The following is a 15,039-nucleotide window of genomic DNA, read 5'->3' on the forward strand; positions in this document are numbered from 1 at the left end:
TTACCAGCTGATGCTTAGTATTTACCCCAACTTCCCTTCTATATAGAGGTCGCTTTAGCTTGGAAGCTGGGAGCTGCATGAGCCGTCCAAGTATATATACGGCTATGTGGAAAGGGTGGTGGACAGAATTGGCCTTATTGTAATCATATTACCGTTCATGGACCAATAACAACCAAAAAAAAGGATATCCAAATAATCCTGCAATTGGGAGCCTTGACTTTTTAAGATTCTAAATACCCATGTGTCTCGAAGAGACTCTATGTTCCACCCCTTTCATTTATACTCCAAGTGCGATTGCTATAATATATGCTTTTGGTCTAAAGAGAATCGCCACCTCAAGTAAGTTCAATCAGCTAGAAGTTCAAAAGATTTTCGGAAAGTGATAATAATCGACATCGACTCGCAAATACGTAGAAAACAGGTCAATCAAGATCAGTATTCAATGATGCCTGTCGATACCGTTTCCTTCTTCTCAAATCCAAGGGTGACTTGTCATATTTAGAATCTTGCTCTGTTTACTAATCACGACCGTGCTGGTTACAATGTTTCTCTCTTTTTGCTTGGCTATATTAGAGTTATAATGCTTGGTCAGAGAGTTAATCTATATAACAGAGTACTGGTTGTGCTTTATTGGTCGCAGCCTAGGTTTGGACCAATCACGACCCAGAGAAGGACTAGTCGAGGCCTCCGACAAAACTAATCGCGGCGTAGGGCTGGACTAGTCGTAACCTGGAACGAAGTCAAGCTAGTCAGGGCCTAAAGCTGAACTAGCCCGATTGACTCGAGTCCATCTGATATGACCAATTTATCATTCTTTTGCCTCTCATCACAAAATCACCATCTACGGCAGTCGACGTCCGCTTAGGTACCAACCATTAATATTTAAAGTAACTTGCTATAGTGGCGGCAGGGTTTATTAGAGGGGCAGCAGTGTGATAGTAATGTCTCTCTAGTTGGTTAGGGGATGTTCTATAGGGGGTGTAAATTAACTAGATTACCCTCCACATTTTTTAACCTAAATCAAAGCTAAATTGAAAATTTGTTTTCTTTCTTCTTCTCTTCTCCTCCTCCCATCAACCGTAACCTCCCTTAAAACTCAAAATTTCATCGTCTTCGATTAATCGACGATTCGAAAATTAATCAAGTGTAGTATAATGACTTATATGAGGTATGTTTTGAAAACCCAGTTACGATTTGGTTTATTTTATTCGATTTAAGTTTAATTTTTATCGAAAATAGAGTTTTAGATGAAAATTGAAATTGAAATTTCTGGGTTTATGTGAGTTACGGTTGGTAATAGTTCAATTATCAACCGTATGTTCTTATATCTGAGAATTTTTTTCAGTTACGGTTAGTAACCATTTTAGTTTACGAACCGTAACTCAGTTACGGTTGGTACCGAGCATTTGGTTACCAACCGTACCTCAGTTACGGTTCGTATCGAACATTTAGTTACCAACCGTAACTGGTTTTACGGTTGGGTTTTCTTCAAATTTAACCAGTTACGGTTGGTAGTTCATCTTTTACGAACCGTAACTTCGATTTACGGTTGGTTATGAACACAATTCCAACCGTAATTAGCTCTGAAAATGTAAAAAAAATTGAATTTTTTACGTACTTTAGATAACTTTGAGCAACAAAAAACTAGTTGAGACTAATTTAGAAGTATACCCGGTCATTTTCAGGTCCTGGTTGTTCATTTTGTTGGTTAATTTCCTCAATTGATTGAGATCGACCTTCTCCTCTAAACTTTTTTTTTTAACCCTAAAAATCTGATTTTGGTTTTGATGTTGAGTTAATATAAATGAAATTAATCATTAACACTAAATTTGATTATCATCACTAAACTAGGTTATCAATTATGAGGGTTAATTTGTCATTTCCAGTTTTTTTTAAAAAGAGACACCTTGAATGATCATGTAATGACTCTTTTTGTCCTATTAAAATGCCGCCCCTCTAATAAACCATGTCGTCCCTATAAGGGGTTACTATTTAAAATGTGGGATACCAAGGTTAGGTATTAGACATTTGGTAGCTACCAAACGGTAAATAACCCAATAAAAAATGATCCCATAATTCTAGTCAAGTATCAAGTGAGTATGTATATATACCCATTAAATCCAAGCCCCCTGACCAAGCTTAGCTCATGTGCCGTACTAGTTAGTAAACAAGTTTCATTCAGACAGGCAGGCAGCCAACAAAGAGACACAAAATCACATAAGAGAGTAGGCCATTGAGATCAAATTAAGAAGATCACGAGATACAGTGGAAGAAGAAGAAGAAGAAGAAGAAGAAGAAGAAGAAGAAGAAGAAGAAGAAGAAGAAGAAGAAGAAGAAGAAGAAGAAGAAGAAGAAGAAGAAGAAGAATAAGTAGGTGCTCGGTGGGGGCAATAGCCCCAGGCATGATGGGAACGTTAGCAAGCAAAGTGTAGATGATGCTGCTCCCCTAGATTAGGAAGTTTCAGATCAGTCTTATGATTGGAGTCCCACACTTCTCTACGAGGATCCCTCAAAGTCATATCTTGACTGCGATCAGGAAGATGCTCATTGCAGAATGAGCGTGGCAATGGCTGCGTTAACAAAACAAATTGATGTTAAAGTTAAAAACAGGACAAGAATCAATATTAACCATATTACAAGACAATTTTACGGGTGCTATATATGTAAGGAAGAACTTGGAACAATCACCCACTTGCTACTGAATTTTTTAAAGGCCATGCTCATTTGGCAATACTTCTTATAGACAGTTTTGGATTTACATGGATCTTAAACAGGGAGGTCATAGAGGTTACTAAGCTCATTATAATACTTATAGTTTATTCATTTATGCTAACTTTTGCTGATCACAAAGAAAAAAAGAAGTAAAAAAGTCGAGGAAATCAGAAACTCACCAGACAGTATCCAGTATAAACATGGGAATTTCGCATAGTGATCACTGTATAGGGATTTCTAGAGACAAACCCAAGTGCTGCATTCCATGCCATATTTTCTTCTTCCACTGTGATGTCACGTCTTCGTGACATTAAACGTCCTCCTAGTCTTTCATCTACAACAAACAGATTCAGTCATATGATAACAGAAATTAATTATCAACCATGGAGACTGAAAGAAGATAAACAACTAGAAAAATTAACTTCACTTAGATATTGGAAACTTACCTTGATTCTTCGCTGCCTTTTTCCGCCAGCGTCTTGGAGAAGATGCTTGACTGCAATTGGCTTCAAAAGCAGATTCTTTTTCACATCCATTTTGCTCAAATATTTGCACTTGTAACCGAAAATCATTAACATATTTAAAAACACAAATGTCTTGATCGCTCATGAAGTTATCAATCACAAAGTCTTGCCATCCGTTTTCAAAGTAATAGCCATCACCCATCTCAAGTAAGCGTACACTCCAAACTTTTCCACTTTGACCACGTAATGAAAATATTTCAGGAATTTCACATGTTAATTGTTCCAAGAACTCTATAGGGACTTTCTGCAAAAATAAATTGCCTTTGCCACGTTAAGAAAGTACTGTAACTAAGATTCATACATCAATCCAAAAAAAAGAAGTCACCATTACATAATTGTATTCAAAAGCTCCATCTGATTGAAATTTCATGTAGTAAACTAATTCACCCAATAACTTTATGCAAACAAACTACTACTTGAAGTACTCGTTCGCTATAATTATACTACATATGACATACCCTTTAAACAAAAAGCATTGTTTCATTTCATATAACAAACCAAGCTCATTCACTACCTTTCATTATAAAAACAAATAGACAGCACTTTTCAGCAATAACAGTTAGAGACAAAGATGATTTTAAAATTCAACTCGCAAACTGAGATCCTTTCTGCAAAAACAAGTTGCAGTAGCCACGTTAAGGAAGTACTGTATCTAAGATTCATACATCTGACAGATTAGGTGGAAGACCAGATATTCTGTAATTCTGGCTTTACCGTAAAAGATTGCCATCAACGGATGTGCAGGCAGCAGTCAGCTCCAATCTCTATTTCTCTTAGATGCATCTGGGTTATTCATGTTCCTACTAAAGTGCAAATTCATACTTGGTCAGCCGTTCAAAATGCAATCCCAACTGTGGATAATCCAAACAAACGAGGATGTGAAATCACATCAACCAACTATTGCATGTGCAACTCAGTGGAAGGATTTGATCTGAGCCAAAGGGGAAAAGGCTAGGTAAAATACTTTGGATAGCACTTTTCAGCATATGGCATACCCTTCAAACAAAAAGCATTATTGCAATTCTCAAATAACAAGCCAAGCTCATTCAGTACCTTCCATTTTCAAAAAAGAATAGATAGCACTTTTCAGCAATCTCAGTTCTCATAACTTGAAATTCTTTCTACCTTTCATACTTACTTGAGGGCATAAGTAAATGACATATAGAGTATAGAAAACATTGTCCTTTCACAGTTTCTTAAAGAAAAGATATGCTGCTTACCATTTTGTGGAAGCTTCGAGGGGAGAAAAAGATCTTGAAGAACTCAGGAACTCTTCTAGTTACTGATGAAGATGACTTGGAACTTGTTGTTTTTCTCGTCTTCTTCACCATCTTTTCTGTTGATCACAAAATCACCATGAAAAAAACACTCCACCACTTCCTTTTCAAAACAAAACAAAAAAATGGGTTTTTTTTTTCCTTTGGTCCATGTAGTATGTACTCCCTTTTGCTTGCTTTGAAGAAAATAATAAAAAAAAAGACATAATTTGCAGGCTGAAAACCAATCATAGTTCGCTATAGGAAGTACGGGCACTGGGGCTTCATTAAAAATCTGAGAAACCCAACCACCAAACCCACACATCTCTTCATTAAAACTGAATGAAATTCAATGACTTTGCTTTTCAGACTCCAAGTAAAGACGACAGTAAAGAAATATGATTGACGTATTGATGGCAAACTCAGGTTCATTATGGTGCACATCTCTTCTTCAGTGGAAGCATTTGTCAAATGTTTGATGTGCATTGGCTGTATCTCTCACCATTAATTGGAACCAAATTCATGGCTGATACACTTACCCACCTGTCTAGCTCCTGCTGAACATTGGAAACATCATTTCATCTCTCTCAAACCCCAACCACCTTGATACTAAACTACATATTTTTCCGCGGAGAGCAATGAATGTCAGCTTGAGGAGGAAACAAGTCCATTTGGACGGCAGTTGGCTCATTGGCAGCTCGCCCAAGCGGGAAGTAAAGAGAAGAAAAAGTTTTAATTTTGGGCCTGTGGGTTTTATTTTGGTATGCTAGGTTATTCAACACAGTCGACATTATATTGAAAATAACGGATAAGATGGATATGATATAACCATTTTTTAGGGACCATGGTTTTTTTGGGGACCATGGTCTTATTAGGCCAACCTCTCTTTACTTAACAGGGTGTCCTAAAGTTAGGTAAATACACATTTATTCTTGACTTTAATTTAACAGAACTAGTCATAAAAACCTAAGGTGACCAAACTTGTGGTACAAAAACCCCATTCAAATGTTGGGATCAATTAAAACTCCATCTTAAACAAAATTGATACAAAAACCCCCAAATTTTTAAAAAGTGATAGAAAAACCCCAAATTTCAAAATTGGTTTCATCAAAATTCTTTGGGATTTTTGTGTTACTTTTGTTTTGATGAGGTTTTTGTGTTACTTTTGTTTTGATGGGTTTTTTATGGATGGATAGTGACACCTTTGGGGTTACAACTCGCGGACCGTTAATTTAAATCAAAACTAACCTTTTTTTTTGAAAAGAGGAATTTATTTATATAGGCGATCAGTCAAGGTTTACATAATTCAGGAAAGTAGCATTCCTGGTCTTTACAATTGGGTAAAAAAAACTTTTGTGTAACCAATTCCCAATTATAAGCATTAACTTCCGATCAACTTGTTCGCTGCTTCTTTATCCCCTTGATTGCATCGACATTCCTGCGAGTCTTGAGTCCTGTTTTGATCCTCGTCACCTGCATAATTTCATCACAATGTTGGTTTCTGTACTTTGGTGTTTTGGTCCACAGTTGGTGTAAAACACAACAGATATAGCTAGCCCGATGTTTGTTGTTGGCGTGGTGGTGATAGATCCGGAGTGTAAAGGTTGTTACACCTTCTTCAATGACTATCCACAAGAATAGCCTAAATTTTGACAGATGATTGAAGTGATCCCTTGGTGTTGCTGGTGGTTATATAGTTGTGTGGTTGATGGGTTGGTAGCTGTCTCTGTTGTGGTGAGATGTATGTCTGCCGCCCTCGCCTTCTGTGCTTACCTGTTGTCGTTGTTGATTACGAGAAACTTGCATACAAGACTCCTGTTGTTGATGACTCAGATTACCTAAAGTATCCTTGATACTTTTTCCATACATGTTTAACAACATGAAAGGGAAAAACACGAAGGGAAATACTAAACCTAACTCTAGATTATCGAAATTTAGATTATTTATGAACATGAAGGAAAATACTAGTCTAATTTCCGAGCTTGCCCTAAAAGCATGCGTAGGTGAAGATGTTTTTGATTATTTTTGTAGTAATATAAGATTCGAACTCTAAGATTTGTGAAGATTAAATTTAAAGGTTTAACGAAAATAATAAAAGTGAGCTACTGGGACTAAGATTCCACCGAATTTATATCATAAGGCTCAATTATTCATTCTCAACAATTATCGCTCACTAAAAATAACATCGACTCTTATTTTGTCAAAGTAGATTCTCAAAATATTAGTTATAAACCGTAAGCATGGGACATCAAACATTTAAGCAAGCATGACCCATCAAATAAAATAATAACTAATTAATTCAAATCATAATTCTATTTTAATTAGTGCAAAAGTCATATAGAAAATAAAATAAATTTACCCATGTATGAAATTCGGATTCCTCCGTCGACCCAGTGTAGGGGTCTAGCTCATCATGTTGTAGACACTCTTAAAAGATTATTTTATTGCTCGAAAAGTGTTTACAATGGTGAAAATGAAGAAAAATTAAACGCAACTATTTTGCTCTTCCAAAACTCCCCCTTCTCTGGATACCTGTTTGGTCCTATTAACACCTTATTTATACACAACAACCCATTACTCAAACATCTTTTCAAAATATTCTTCCATAATCCAACAGATCTTCTCTTTAATGAAAGATATCTCAGGAATAATTTCTTTCTCCATTTATCACACATCTTCCTCTATTTGCTATAATAAAATCCTGGGGATATTATTTTTTTTATTTATAAATAAAACCACAGATTTTCTTTCTCCTTTTCAATAAAAATAAACTCATCAATATATTATCTCTTTTAACTTCAAGATATGAAAACTTCCTGTATAATAGGCAAGAAGATATATTTTCCTTAAATCTTTGAGATCTCCCATAAATTATGTGAATTTGTTTCAAATGAAGAAGAAGAGGGTGCCTCTATCCATTTGTTGGGTGCCCGTGTATGAAATGATGGGTGCCTTTATCAGTTCCTCTGGTTGCCTTTAACACTTTTTCGAGCTATTTTTCCAAAAGAGCTTATTTTATTGAAAAGACTTAAAACAAGATTATTCGTAATTAAATTAGTCATAGCGAATGTAGTTATGGGTGAAAATGCGTCACACTTGCGTGCTCATCAGTAGGGCTACGCAGATTCGGACTGTCAATGATTGTACCTTTTGACAGTCCAGCCGTTTAGTAATCATTCAGCTTGCGAGAGTCGTAACTTGCCAAACTCTCGCATTTCTTCGCTAAGCTGGGTCTCCCATAGTTGAACTCTCTCCACATTCTCCTTGGCTTCATCTTTACACATACCCGTGTCTGGGCCTGGAAAATGTTTTTCGATCTTCTTACCTTTAGTTGCAGTCATTCTCTTTATGGGATAACACTAGCCCACTTGGTCACCCTATTTCTGTTATATATCCTTATGTCCAAGTGTTTTGACGTGTCGTTCAAAAAGACCCTTATCCCTTCCTTCATCAGAAACAGCAACAGAGACCGGCACATTCCCCAAAACAGGAGATGTACCTACAGGGAATATTGCCACCCGAATCCATTTACACCGGGTCGAATCCTGTGGGTCGTGATGAACCAGGTTTCTCGCGACTCGACCAAGGTGCTCAGTGAAACCATCGATGCTGAAATTAATCATATTTTCCCTGTAAGTGGATTTCCCTTGACATCTCTAGCCTGATGAAAACTTTGGTGCTGATTTCCTCCGATTTGGTGGAGTTTCATTTCCATTTCCAAAGCTCGCAGGCCATCCACAGTTTGTTGATGAAGAATTATCAAAATTTTTGTCTTCTCTTCCAGTTCTTCTTCCAAAGTTTCTTCTCTATATGGACTACCGTTTTCCTTTGTTCGAAGATTAACAAGGAGATGTGTACCCTTAATCCACTTTACCTGGATCGGCTTAGAGACCCAACAACGTGATCTCTTGAAGGATAATGGATTTATGTGAAACCCATTATAGATAAACCGATAGATAGAGGGATTAATTTGAAGATAACAAGGGAAACGACTGTGAGGTGGTATTTCTGAGAGTACATATCGTCTGGATGTAGGTGATGTTGCTTTGGTTTTTGTGGAGATTTCCTTGATTGATTTTCGCATAGTAGAGTTAATATTGAGATATATAAATAAAACAGTAGATGGACTGTGATTGAGTTGCGACTCAGAAGAAGATCTACTTGCTAACAGAAAGGAATAGATTGTGCACAGTCTGATAAATCACAACTAGAAAGATGAACTATTCTAAGAGATCCAGGCTCGGTGTTTAAGAAACTTGTGAATACTTACAAGAACGCAATTCGGAGAAGATTCCAGGAACTAAACCTGGTTTCCAACTTCTTGAAGAGTCGGTTATTCAATTACTTGACTAAATCCAATCTAGAAACTTAAGAGGTATGAAGAATGCAAGCTTCCGAATCCATCAACTATAAAGCTATGCCAGTTCAACCAACATCGAATTGAAAACCCATATTGAATTAGTTTCAAGTTAGTTGTCTTGTTAATGTGCAAAATCAGACTGAGAAGGAGAAGAAAGAGTGTTGTGAATGGTGGATCGGTTACAAACTCTCAACAGACCGAGTTGCAGAGTAAAACTCGGAAGAGAGAGAAAAAATTAATAAAAGGACTGGTTTTCGTGGTTCATTTTAAATCAAAACTAACCTAATAACTATATAAACCTAATCATATGTATCTAATCTAAATGAATCTATTAACCAAAATCAAAATTAAAAACAAAAACAGGAGGAAACGAAAAATTTTAGTTTTGAAAAAAAAAATGTTCTCTTCTTCTTCTCTCTTTCCTTGACGTTCATCGTTCGATTGAAAAATGAGTATTAACCATCAAAATGATTTGAAAATGGAAGTTGCAGAGAGAAGTTCGTCTAGGAATTATGTGAAAAACTTTGTCGAACTAACCGACCCTAATGGAAATGATGAACATGAAGAACAGTTTGACTGTTTCACAAAAATAATTCCTAACCGAACCTTAGTTCGGTTACGTCGCAAAAAACATTTCCCAACCGAACCATAATAGTTTGGTTAGTTGCGAAAAATATTTCCCAACCAAACTTTAGTTTGGTCATTTCGCAAAATATTTCCCAACAGAACATCAGTTCGGTTACGTCGCAAAAACATTTCCTAACCGAACCCTAATAGTTCAGTTTCGTCGCAAAAACATTTCCCAACCGAACTTTAGTTCGGTCATTTCACAAAATATTTCCCAACCGAACATCAATTCGGTTACGTCGCAAAAAACATTTCCTAACCGAACTAGTTAATTATGTTAAGGGGTAATTTTAGTTAACCTAATGATACAACTATTTTTTTTTTTTGATTATTTAGTTTAATTTTTTTTTGGATTTAATCTTGCACTAATCACTAATTATGTTAACCTAATGATACAACTAATCAGTATATTAACTTAATTGAAATTGATAATTTTGGTATTAATATAAATATTTAGATAAAGAGTGATCTAGATTTACTTCTAATGTCTTACCCAAAATAAAAAAAATGGTCCCAAAAAACCGTTCTAAAGATAACTGCAGTTTATTTCACCTTACTTTGTTTGTGGGTCAGGATCCGTTAACAAAAGATTTTGCAAAGGTTTTGACAAAACCTTTCAACAAAAATTGATAACCATGATATCACAAGTATCCAACGGCTTATACCTTGGATAATATGGCACTTAATTATGTGTTAGGCTTTAACAAGAAACAAGTCAAACGTGACTGATAACTGATTGCGTGAATATAGGGAAAAAAATGTTTATGAGAAGTTTTATAGAGAAAAAATTTGTCATTTGTCAATAAAAATCCAATATTTACGGCCGAAAAGAATCTCAAATCGTAAACATCGATGACTGTTATCTTTTCTTCGTAATGGTTCTAGATTTTCATTCTTCTTCCCGAACCTTTTTTTTTCTTTACGCAAATCAACATTTTTGGGAGGAAAAGATTCGTACGAATATCGTCTTCCTTATAAGTGCTTGGTTCTGAAATAACATACCTTTGTTTTTTTCTAACTGACATGGATGTTTCGTGTATTTCAAGTACAGCCGCAACTCAAAATCAAAACAACTCATGAAAATTAAAGAGAATGAATACTATCATACTATTGGATGTAATGGTGCGATGACAAAGTCCTAAAAGAAAAATTAATCAATCCTGCAACCTTATAAATAATAATCAAACTTCTATCCTTCCCTCCTAAATTCAAATTCATCCATTTTCCTTGATGATCCAATGTACACTATATTAATCGGTAATTCTGAATTATTTAAAACATTCATGAAAAATGAGCAACTTGTGAGCTTTTATTAGTTAAAACGGTATGGAAAGAAGATGAATCTTCAACCTAATGGAGATAGTTAAATAATTTTAGAAAATTTTCCTATTCTTTTTAATTAAGAAAGGAAATTTTCTCGATTACACTTTCATTGTAGCTCTTATGTTTTCGTCTGGTCTGACTTATTTGTTCGAGCTAAACAAGCTAGAAATTAATTAAGTGCACTTTCTAAGCCATTAGATATGTGAGATCCAACAATTATGAATTTTTGTTAAAAGATTTTGTCAAAACTTTTTGCTAAGGGATCCTTATCTTTATTTTAGGGTCGGGATCCGTTAACAAAAGGTTTTGACAAAACCTTTCAACAAAAATTGCTAACCATGAGATCATAAATATCCAACGGCTTATAATTTGGATAGTATGGCACTTAATTATGTGTTTGGCTTTAATAAGAAACAAGTCAAACGTGATTGCGTAAATATAGGAAAAAATATGTTGATGAGAAGTTTTATAGAGAAAAAAAATTTCATCAGTCAATAAAGATCCTATGTTTACCGGTAGAAAAGAATCTCAGATCATAAATATTGATGACTGTTATCATTTCTTCATAATGGTTCTAGATTTTGATTCTTCTTCGCGGACTATTTTTTTTTCTTTACGCAAATCAACTATTTTGGGAGGAAAAGATATATATAAATATCGTCTTCCTTATAAGTGCTTGGTTCTGAAATAATATAACTTTGTTGTTTTCTAATTGTTAGAGCACTGCTCGGTCGAACTCGCAAGCGTTGCTATCTCAAGCTTGTTTGTCAAGTTTAGTTGATCAAAACTATCTACTTGATTTCTAGTCTACTTATATATATGCCTCGGATTAGGATAGAATGTGTAGTTGAGCTTTAGACTTCACGGTGTTCGCCAATTGAAGACGAAGATCTACTGAGGATCTTGGAGGAACTTCATCAACAAAAGGTACGTGGAGACTAAAACTTATCTATCACTCAGAAGTCTATTCTATTTTATCTACTAATGACACTAAGTCGTATAACTATATAGATTTTACGTTATACACATTTGATATTTCGAGCCGAGTTAATCTCGCTTTTTTATTTCTCGAAATATGTGTTGGAAGCTTTTTGCTTTAGCTATGTTCATCATATTCTTGACGAGTTTAGTTGGAAACAATCTATTTGTTGGAAACTAAAAATTAAGTTAAAAGATGAACATGTGAAAATTACCTTGAACATCTTATATGATTTGTGTGGGGCAGTTATTTGATGTTAGCTCGGGAAGTTTCGTATTAATCATTCGATCACTTGAAATTACTTGAAGCTAATAGTATGTGTTAGATTACCATTGTCGTATTCCAAGGATGTTTCAACATTGAAATGAGAGTTTAGAACAATTACCCATGTCTAGATGCAACACGGTATGCATACCTAGTATGCGAACTGTATTGTGATGATTCAGGTCCGGAACTCTTGTTTGCATACCTAGTATGTGAACGGGTTTACCTGAGTTGGGTCGGGGACAGTTGTTCGGAACCGGGTTTGCGAACGGCTTGACTAGTCCAAGGTCCGGTGGTGATGTTCGCGTACCCAGTTTGCGAACTCAGTGGTTAATTTCTAAAATCAGTTATGTATAATTCTCATACTCATGAACTGAAACATCTATGATTTAAGGAATGAAAATTAACCTTGCAACCCGTGGTTTAATATTCATGGATTGATTATTGTATAAGTACTTTGTACAATTACGAATCAAGCTGATTTCGATTCAATTTTTTCATATATATTTCTATGAGAAAGTGAACAATTGAACAACTCTCTTTGAAACACAACTAGATTCATTTGATTATCTTTCATGATTGATTGATCTTCATATTTGATCTATAAGTGTTCATATGGCTAACTTCGATTAACTGTTATTGAGCCAACTCAATATACAAAAGTACGGTAACTCATATCTAAATATAAGTATATTTCATTTGTTTGTAACAAGCTAAGACCATAACTGTGGAGATTGATTTCTTAATTTCTAAGCAGACTTAGTTTGAATCTTAAATCAGGATTTCATCTAACGGTGAATATTGAATGCTTTGTTACTAAGCTATCTTAGCTTTGATTGTAAGCAACCAAGATTTGAAAGACTATATAAGGTAGAACTCTAGCAACTAGAAAACCTAATCCCGACACTTTTCTGTGTCCTAGTTGCAAACTAGAGTTGATTCTCCTTTAACCTAGGTTTTTCCCAAACCATTATTAGGTTAACGACTTGAAGACTTCATTTTGGATTCGTGAAGCCAGATCCAACTATTTTCTATGTAGTTGCGTATTCTGATCTTACTTGTTCTATCGTATTAAGTTTTATCTTCCCTAAGATTTACTCGAGATTTGTCTCCGATAGGTAAGATACTAAAAGTAATCACAAAAGTTATTTGTCTCAGATTTGTGATTCCGCAATAACTTTTCATGTTAATCAGTTGGGTTATTGTGAAGTGACTAATATTTCTAGGCTGCTCTTCGGGAGTATAAGACCATATTATTAGTTGGTTCCTGTTCACCTTGATATTTGTATCAAAAGAAGGAACAAAAACCGAATAAAGAATAGACATATCTGTGGGAGACAGTGTTTATAAATCTTCGACTTTGGGTCATAGAAACTCTTAGTTGTGGGTGAGATAAACTAAGAGAATCAAGTGTGCAGAATCCGGGCATGGTTCTAGAGGCGTAAGGAATGCGACTGTACCTTAATCAGTGTGAGACTTGGTTAGGTCTCAACTACATTCCAGTTCGAAGTTAACTTGTAGTAGGCTAGAGTCTGTAACGGCTTAATACAGTATGGTGTTCAAATATGGACTAGGTCCCGGGGTTTTTCGGCATTTTCGGTTTCCTCGTTAACAAAATTTCTGTTGTCTGCGTTATTTCTTTTCTGCATTATATTTGTTTATATAATTGAAATATCATAGGTTGTACGTAGTTCAATCAGTTGATAAATCCGACCTTGATTGTTTGGTAGAACTTGATTGACACTTGGACATTGGTCTTTGGTACCGTCCAAGTTTTTTCTCATATCAATCAGGCTTACGGATTTCTATCTGTTCGATTTGCTGATTGTGTTGATAAATAGAGATAAAGATCTTTTATATATTTCTTTATTGAGTCTCACTTTTTAGTTAGTGCTCTCGGAATTATATTGGAGTTTATTCCATACAAATTTCCGAACGAATTACTGGGTGTGGTTGTTATACCCCCGCTTTTTCACTAACTGACATGGAAATTCCATGTATTTCAAGTACAGTTGCAACTCAAAATCAAAGCAACTCATGCATACAAATTAAATAGAGTGAATACTATCATACTATTGGATGCAAGGGTGTGTTGACAAAGTCTTAAAAGGAAAATAAACTGATCTTACAACCTTATAAATAATAATCAAAGTTCTACCCTTCCCTCCGAAATTTAAGTTCATCAATTTTCCTGTTAGGTTTTGTTCCTTTAAATTCTGGAATATTCTGGAATGGGTCAGAACATTACTTGGGTGTTTCCCAAGTTACGTGGTTTCCTAGTTTGAGTTAGTTATCTAATTTAGGTAGAAAACTAACCTAGGTAGTTCTTGGGGGATAAGTTTGTGTGATCTATAAAAGGACCCGCAGGGTTAGAGTTATATATACCTTCTTCTTAGAGAGTCTACAAACATCTGTTTGTGAGAGAAGAAAAGAGAAGCTAGGGATCTTATTGTTAGAGAACTTTGAGTAACAAGTTCTTGTGAGGTAAACATTATTGTAAGAGTTTTTTCTAAAGAATTAGTGAAATCTTTTGTTTGTCGAATTATTTCTTGTTTCTTCTTAGTTCTCTATACCGTTGTTTGATCGTTAGAACATCTTACTCGGAAAAAAAAAGTAATAGTGTATTTTCTAATGGAAAACTCTACTGGATTCTACAATTGGTGCGGTGAGCGTGGATAGTCGAGAAGGAGTTGCTGCAATAGAAAAGTATGGACAATTGAAGTCTTATCGTATGGAAAGGTTTGATGGGAATTATGATTTCATGCTTTGGCAGATGAATATGATATATTATCTTGTCGTGCTAGATTTGGATGATGCTCTAAAAGGTCCAACGATGAAGCAACAGAAAAATAAAGATTTGGATGAGATGGAGTCGTCAGAAGATGTTACTGATGCATGGAGAAAGATGGATAAAAAGTGCTTATCGGAGATTCGGCTTCATCTCGCTAGAAAGGTGCAAGGTCATGCTACAATCAAGGATGCTACATCAGCAAA

General features: G+C 35.3%; 1 protein-coding gene across 1 annotated transcript; it reads right to left on the reverse strand.

Annotated features, from left to right (window-relative positions):
• Window positions 1-2,234: 2,234 nt before the first annotated feature.
• Window positions 2,235-4,575, reverse strand: LOC113361053 (B3 domain-containing protein Os01g0723500-like). The gene is made up of 4 exons (XM_026604434.1): window positions 4,457-4,575; window positions 3,159-3,480; window positions 2,892-3,046; window positions 2,235-2,570 (listed from the first exon to the last, which is right to left on the reverse strand). Exons 1-4 carry the CDS (start codon window positions 4,565-4,567, stop codon window positions 2,415-2,417), a joined length of 744 nt encoding a protein of 247 aa, XP_026460219.1. The 5' UTR covers window positions 4,568-4,575; the 3' UTR covers window positions 2,235-2,414.
• Window positions 4,576-15,039: the final 10,464 nt, after the last annotated feature.

Source organism: Papaver somniferum, chromosome 3 (assembly GCF_003573695.1).
Source record: "Papaver somniferum cultivar HN1 chromosome 3, ASM357369v1, whole genome shotgun sequence".
NCBI lineage: Eukaryota > Viridiplantae > Streptophyta > Magnoliopsida > Ranunculales > Papaveraceae > Papaver > Papaver somniferum.

What these genes read in the sequence shown, in the direction of transcription:
- LOC113361053 (XM_026604434.1), bottom strand. Translation starts at nt 4,567, where the DNA reads ATGGTGAAGAAGACGAGAAAAACAACAAGTTCCAAGTCATCTTCATCA. An exon ending in CTCGAAGCTTCCACAAAATG is followed by an intron (nt 3,481 to 4,456) that starts GTAAGCAGCATA and finishes TTATTTTTGCAG; the next exon opens with AAAGTCCCTATAGAGTTCTT. An exon ending in TTTATACTGGATACTGTCTG is followed by an intron (nt 2,571 to 2,891) that starts GTGAGTTTCTGA and finishes TTGTTAACGCAG; the next exon opens with CCATTGCCACGCTCATTCTG.